The sequence below is a fragment of the Bison bison genome, unplaced genomic scaffold (genome assembly GCF_000754665.1).
Source record: "Bison bison bison isolate TAMUID 2011002044 unplaced genomic scaffold, Bison_UMD1.0 scf7180017864472, whole genome shotgun sequence".
NCBI lineage: Eukaryota > Metazoa > Chordata > Mammalia > Artiodactyla > Bovidae > Bison > Bison bison.
Window position 1 is genome coordinate 10,612,169 of NW_011495033.1, and position 7,924 is coordinate 10,620,092.

General features: G+C 47.1%; 1 protein-coding gene across 1 annotated transcript in view; it reads left to right on the forward strand.

The window, feature by feature from the left end:
• Positions 1–7,924, forward strand: part of ACACA (acetyl-CoA carboxylase alpha) — a 288,539-nt gene that overhangs the window by 269,042 nt on the left and 11,573 nt on the right. Inside the window, 2 exon segments of the mRNA XM_010861548.1 lie at positions 2,616–2,654; positions 7,218–7,223. Coding sequence (XP_010859850.1) covers positions 2,616–2,654; positions 7,218–7,223 — 45 coding nt within the window.

The window sequence follows — 7,924 nt, forward strand, 5'->3', positions numbered from 1 at the left end:
GATTTTGTTTGTTGAAGCATCTGGGCTTGCCTCTTCCCAGAAAGGAGTGAGTCACAAGTCCATCAGGCCGGAGGGACCCGGCAGGCCCTTTGTGGGACTGAACCTAAGCTTCTGCCTGCCCAAGGTGGTCAGAACTTGTCAGAGGGACCCTCTTCCCCTGTGGGTCCCCAGTGACTCAGATCCCTGTCCTTCCACCTTAGGGAGAGCAACCTGGAGAAGGAAAACAGACTGCCAGTCTTCCTGCCACTAGAACTCGGAGAATCTGCGCTGTTTGCTGAGCCTTCTGTGTGGGATGTGTGCAGGGTGGCCCAGGGGACAAGTAATATATTTAATATCTGTTTGTTAGTCCCACTTGGAAATCTCTGGGTTGACTATAAGGATTCTTAAAAATATGAACAGTAGAGGACTAACACCTTAGCAGAGCACTAACAAGGAACCTCGGGGTTAAATGTCCCTTGAGAGGGTTGCTGTTAAAATCAATATGCAAATACAGTTGTATTTAGATAGGTATAGCTCCCTCTGAAGAAAAGCAGATATATGAAAATGGGATTTAAGAAAAAAAAATAGATACATTGGGAGAAATTATTCCCATTACAAAAGGATTATTTGCTTTACCAAAGGAGTCACTGCAGGGCTCCTTCTAAATAGCTCCCTTAAGGCATTAAAAACAGGATCTGATTTACACAGTTTTTCAAGAACGCTTTTGGGTAAAGAAAGGCACACCCGTTATGGGTACAGAAATCGTTTTGCAGGGTTGGTGGTTTTTTTTCTTTTCTCTTTGCGTCCTATCTTACTATCTTTGTAGAGAAATTTCTTTCAGCATAGAAAATGGGGTTACATAGATCTTTTTAAACAGCTACTTACGTTTGTACTTCAGAATCTTAAGAAGATTCCAGTCTTTTTATGCTGATTTTTCAGTCTCCAGGTTGAGGAATGGGTGTGTGTTCTCAGAGCTGAGATATTCAGGCGCTTAGTGGGGAGGGTGATCTAGTCCTTTTTCTCTAGCATTATAAGTATTTAACCAATCAAAGCAAATTGCTTTCTTCCGAGGAAGAAGAAGGGCCCATAAAAGTTAAAATTGGGTTTAAATTTACATAGGCTTCTTCATAGGACTAAAAAAAAAAGTTAAGAATTAAAAGAACACACACATTCAATATCACATTCTTTTATAAAATATTTTTCCTATTTGCCCGATTAGGATGGTTGTTCCATAAATGAGAGACAGCTCAGAAAAGGGAAGAAATTTCTGCAAGATCACCCAGTGCCTTTGGCTGAGCGGAGAAATTTTAACCTACCACTCTGACTTTTGTTCTGAGCTTTGAAGGTCTCACCCTCCCCCCAAAATCCTACTCTATAGGACGCTCTGCTCATGCCTAGGATAAGGTCGACCACCTCCTGTCTCCCCCAGGGTCAAGGCTGGGTAGAAACACCTCTGCTGCTGAAATCGGTGTTCTCCTCAGAAACTTCTCTTCATCTTTGACCCCCTGGAGGAGAGAGGTGGCTTTTCCTTCCGTCCTGGCCCCAGGGGGACACCTGACGGGCTGCCGTCCTGTGGACACTTGCAAGTCAGTTTAACTTGTTTCATTTCAAAAGTATGGACTCTGAAGCCAGACTGCCTAAGTGCAAATCCAGCCCCACCATTTCCTGCCTTTGTGGCCTTGGGCTTCACTTCTGTGTGTGCTTCAGTTTCCCCGTCTAGGAAATCACAGCGATCTTTTGTCGTGAAGATGAAAGGAGATGAACAGTACTTACACATGAGTGTATGGGAATATCTCAATAATGTTAGCTTTCATTAGATCACACTAATAGTATCTCTTCTTGCATTTAACTCTTTAAACATTGTTAAAAAATACTTATTCATTTATTTCTTTGGCTTGCCAGGTCTTATCTAGGGCCCACGGAATCTTTGATTTTTGTGGCAAGACGTGGAATCTTCAGCTGCAGCATGCGGGCTCTAGTTCCCTGACCAGGGACCGAACCCAGGCCCCGAGCACTGAGAGTGCAGAGTCTTAGCCACTGGACTGCCAGGGAAGTCCCTCTTTAAACATTTTTCATTGTAAGGCTGGATTTTTAGGTTTTCATGGGGACTGTATTTTGGGGGACGGAAGGACATGGGAATGACCTACCTCTCTTTTCCCATTTCAGCCTTGTCCTAAAGTAGGATTCTAGAAAGAATGACTTTCCTCTCAGAGACATATTCTTAAACACACGCACACACGCCAGCTTGCTTCCCTAAAAACCCTGAGGCCCTGCAATCTGGCTAGAAAAGAAAGAAAACCATTCCAAGATATTTAATTGTACAGGGAGCTTACAGGATTGATCGAGAGCTTAGCTTTTTACAATAGTCCAGTGAATAAGAAATGCTCCTGACAAACGATCAATGATAGGATAATCACTCTTTATCCCCCTCCTCATTCTTACCTCCTTTCTTCCAGGAGAACAGGGTTCAGAAGTCAAAAATCTTTATAGACGCCGCTTTTAAATTAAGCAGAAAATAGACATTGACATATTTGTTAATCTCCCCTAAATCATTACCGGGACTGGCTGCTTTGCTGTACAAGGAGAGGGGCCCCCGTGTGCTGTAACCAGCCGAAGAGCAGCCTTTTTATTTGTAGAAAATAAAATTGAGAAAACCTTTTATTCCCCCTCTTTAAGTACACTCATCTTTCTCACGGGCATTTAAAAATGCATACCTTCTCTACTAATGTCTTTGCCTTGCTTTGCTGCTTTTGGGGAGGTAGGTCTGAACTACAATCAGAGGCATCGCCAAAGGAATCAGACCCTGCAGGCTTCAGGGGATGCTCTGGGATCCTCCTAGTTTCCGGAGGGCCAGGCTGTCGGAGGGGGTTTATTTCATTATTCTTTCAGAGCTCTAGAATAGCTTGACTGGGTGGATGAGAATTTTGTTAGTCTGGGAACTAGCCTTCTTGTCCCCGCTGCTGGTAAAGGGGCCAGTTATCCCTCCAAGGCCTTGTTCCCAGAATGCCCTGTTCCTAAGCCCAGAAGTCCTCCCACTCTGCACCCAGTGCTGAGCTGTGCTCTTAACTCCGCCTAACACTGGACCAGACTCTGGCCAGTTGCCCTCCTCTGGTCACTGCTTAGCCACTTTCAGTACTATTTAACGAACAGGCTTCCGAGACAGCCAGAGCCAAGTGTAAATCTGACTTCTCTACCTAAGAGCTAGGTGCCGTTGGGCAAGTCTCTGTCGCATTTCAGAGCCTTGGCGTACTCAGACCCTGTCTGTAAGGTTGGGTCGGTATAAGGATTAGAGATGGTGTACCTGGAGCAACTTGGAAGGTGTTCAGTGACGCTGAGGTGGCCTGCTGGCAGCCGCGGTGTTAGCTGCTGACCAGACCCAAGTCTGAGCTGTGGTGACTTATGAGCTGTGTGTTCCTGAAATCACGGAGTGCAGCGTCTGGCACGTGGGAAACGCTCAGTAAATGGAGTGTGTTACCCACGGGGCACATATCGGAATGGATGTTGTTGACCTAGAGGGGGCTTGCTGAGAGGGTCTGGAAGCCCCTGTTCAGGCACGCGCTCGGGCCTGCCGTCCCTGGGCCCCCAGCAGGGCTGTGATCTTCCCTGCTGGTCTCCAGGTGCCTCAGGGGTATTGCGAGTTCAGTTCCAGTTGTTGTTTACTCACTAAGTCGTGTCCTACTCTTTTCAGAGCCATGGACTGTAGCCCACCAGGCTCTTCTGTCTGTGGGATTTCGCAGGCAAGAGTACTGGAGTGGGTTGCCATTTCCTTCTCCACGGGATCTTCCTGACCCAGGGGTCTAATCCTGTTCCCTGCATTGGCAGGCAGATTCTTTACCGCCAAGCCACAGTTCCAGACCCCCACGATAAAGTGAATCTTGCAATAAAGTGAGTCCCATGACTTCTTTGGTTTCCCAGTTCATAGAAGAGTTACGCTGCTACTATACTGCTGTCTGTTAAGTGTGCAGTAGCATTATACTATCTTAAAAAACTATGCACTCACCCTAATTTAAAACCACTTCAGTGCTAAAAAAAGTGTTCACCATTTATCTGAGCACCTTCAGCAAATCAGAATCCTTTTGCTGGTGGAGGGTCTTGCCTTAATGTTGATGGCCGCTGACTGATCAGAGTGGTGGCTGCTGAAGGTTGGAGCAGCTGTGGCAGTTCCTTAAAATAAGACAAAAGTCAGGTCTGCAGCATCGATTGACTCTTCCTTTCACCAGTGATTTCCCTGTAGCGTGCACTCCTGCTTGAAAACATTATTTGATTTCACCATAACAAGTACAATTACAGGTATACCTAGCTTTATTGCATTTTCAAACTTTTTCATTATTATTATTATATTCCTCATGGTGATCTGTGATCAGTGACCTTTGATATTATGTTTTGATGTTTTTGTACTTGTTTTGGCATTTTTTAGCAATAAACTATTCTCTAGGTATGCCTGTAACAAGGGGCGATGTCCTAGCCACTCACAGAGTGGGGTTCATTGGCCACGTTGTCTTGCTCTGGTTGTGGAATGAGACTGAGGTGGCGCCTCAGCTTCCTCAGGCAGGAATCTGCCGTCCTCTGATTTAGCCTTTTCTAAAGTTTTAAGGGATACCACTACCAAAACACGTGTACACATAAGCCAGGAACACTCACAGCACAATGTGCAAAAGCTTCAGGAGCCCAGCTGCTGCACGCAGGGCCTGGCTTGGCCCTGTTCCAGCTCTGTGACCTCGATAAGTTACATAAATAAGCAGGGCCGGGTTTCCTCACCTGTAAGATGAGAATAATAGGAATGGCAGCCTCATAAGGTCGTTGTAAGGATTAAACAGGTTAATGGATGAAAAGCACTTAGAGCCGTGCCCTGTAGGTATTAGCTTTGGTTAACTGATTATACGCACTAGGGGGCCAAGATAAACTTTTTTTTTTAGTGGCACTTATTTTTCTAATTTTTTCCATTTTATAAAATTTTGTAGAAAAGTTACAAGAATGGTACAGTGGACGTCAGATGCCCTTTTCTCAGATTCACCTGCTGTTGCCATCTTGTCTGACTCGCTTTACCATTTTCACATCCATGTGCTGCCTCGCTCAGTCTCCCCACACATGTATGCGCTTTGTTTGAACCGTCTGAGATCATTTGTAGACATCACGCTCCTTTGTCCATACGTATTCTGTGTATGTTTCTAAGAAGAGACTTTCTCTTACATAAGCAAAATACATTTATTAAAATCAGAAGCTGTAACATTGATACAGTACTACTGTCTAATCCACGATTCATATTAAAATTTACCAGCTGTCCTAATAGTGTCTTTACAGCCTTTCTAGCTTTTTTGTTTGTTTGTTTGTTCCAGATCTGAGATCTAATCTCAGCACATGTTGTAATTTGTCCTCCAGGATTTTGTCTCCTTTAATCTGGGATAGTTCTTGGCCCTTTCTTTGACTTTCATGATCTTGACATTGTTTAGAAAGTCCAGGTCACTCTGTAGCATGTTCCGCCATTTGGGTCTGTGTTAGGTTTCCCTGGGGTTAGAGATTATACACTTTTGGCAGGAATATTGCAAAAGTGATGTCATGTCCTTCTCAGGACGTTTTGTCAAGAGGCACGTGACGTCAGCTTGTCCTGCTCTTGGTGCTGGTCAGCTTGGATTCCTTGTTTAAGGCTTTGTTCACTGCGTTAATCCACTGTAACGTTTCCATCTTCCCCCTTTGTAATTAATAAGTAATTTGTAAGGAGATACTTTGAGACTATGTAAATATCCTGTTCCTCGTCAAACACTCACGCACTAGTTTTAGTATCTATTGATAATTCTTGGCAGAATCAATGACCGTGATGGCTGTAAAATGGTGATTTTCTAATTCTGCCATTCCTTCTCTATTAGTTGTTGGTCTGGGGAGAGGGAGGGCGTTCTTTCCCCTTCTCTTCCATTTAATTACGTGTGTCAGGGTGACTTACAGGTTCTTATTTAATTCCATAAATATTCAGCCCGATGCTCAAATTGTCCCAGATTTAGCCTGCTGGAACACCTTCACACTGGCTCTTGTGTCTTTTTTTTTTTAAGAAGTTCTTGATTTTGTTTTGGCCACATGGCATGTGGCGTCTTAGTTCCTTGACCAAGGATCAAGCTTGCACCCCCTGCAGCAGAGGCACAGACTCGTTGCCACTGGGCCGCCGGGGAAGCCCTCCTGTACCCTTGTCACACGCCCGGGCGGTTTCTGAGTGCTTGCCCACATGTTGTGACAGTATGTTCCAAGTTCATCTCAATATTTCTCCTGCTCCAGCCCTGGAATCAACCATTTCTCCAAGGAGTCTCTTGGTTCCTTTTATTGGAGAAGAAAAGATCTTTGCTTCCCTATCAAGGGTATTATACCCGTGAACGTCTCATTTCAGAAGAAGCTGGTCAGCTCTCCTTCCAGGAATTCTCCAGACTGGAATGGACGGGCCTCCGTCTCGTCTCACAGTGCGGGGCCCGCTGTTGTCACACCATGCTCCTGCTTTGGAAAGAAGGCTGCTGAAGGGCCAGGGGCCCAATGTGATCGGTCAGCGTGAGAGCCCAAGGAAGGATCGCCCTCCCCACTGCTCATCGCAGCTTCAAAGTAGCGATGGGTTTAAAGAAAGAAAACAAAAAGAGTGGGCTTGGGTGTCCAAAAACCTCATAAACCTGAAACTAGGTACTAGAGTTCCACCCCTGATCTATTAACATGTGTTTGTGGATGATACTTACAGCTCGCTCAGCAGCCCACGGTTGTTTACGGCTTGTGATTCATAGCGGCATAAAAAGCAAGGCCCATTCCAGACGGACGTGCTGAAAACAGGCCTTTCCCTTCTGCATGCCGTCACCTGTGGCCACGCAGTCGTTTGTCAGCGTTGGTGACCAAGCACTTCAGGTTGTCACCAACACCAGGGGCTGTCACCTATTGCTCCTTCAGCTAGACTTACGCGTCCTTGCTAGGCAGACAGCTAAATTTTTGGTATTGATTGCAAGTCTCGTTCTGAGAGTCATTAGGGAAAAAAGTACAACGGGACAGCTCCTCTCCTGGGATACTGTTGAGTAGGGACGGGAGGCTCCTTGTTACAAGTAATTCCACGGTCTCATCTATTGAGTGAGGGTGCCACGTGCTTGTAAGTTGGGTGACCCAGATGGGGTTTGTGGACTGTCTTTTGTTTATTTGGCTGTGCCGGGTGGGTCTTAGTTGCGGCATGCGGGATCTACTTCCCTGACCAGGGATCAAACCTGGGCCCCTTGCATTGGGAGCACGAGGTCTCAGCCACTGAACCACCAGGGAAGTCCCCTACCTTTCTCTTTTCTCCTCCTCTTCTTTTAGCCCAAGAACTAGAGTGTCTTTGTCACGGTGGTCAGGGGTTGGCTCTGGCCATAAGAGCCCAGGCAGGAGACGAGGAGGCAGGCTAATCCACCGAGCCAGCATGAAACATGTGTTTCAGGCTCTCACTGGGGTGGATTCTGACAAATTTCAGGTTAAGAGTATCCAAATATGAGTTTAGAGCTATGAAGCCAGGCAGCTCCAGCTCTGAGGACAGCAGGTCCTCGGCGGGGTGGGCAGGTGACCAGACGTGGGGAGGGAAGCGCTGCTGCTGGGTGTACAGAGGCCGAGGGCGTCCCCAGCTGGTCCACGCTCCGGGTGGGGCGGCCATTCTGGGGCTGCTCGCGGTTCGCGGGACAGTGGCCTTCGTGGGGACTAGGGGCCTCCTGTCGGTGAGATGGGGAGAGGCCTCCAGGAGGCAGCTGGCACCTGCTTGGGGAGTGGGCCCCCCGGAGGCTGCTTTTGTGACTCACCCCCACTGGGAAGGGCCCCATGGCAGGTCTGGTGTCTGCGGGGTCCAGTTATCAGCAGAGGCAGCGAAGACAGCAGAGAGCCGGGCCCCCAAGCCCCCAGGACCATGGCCCCCTGCCCCTGACGGTCTGTCTCCTCGCAGGCACCCCCGAGCTCAGCGCGGCCGAGC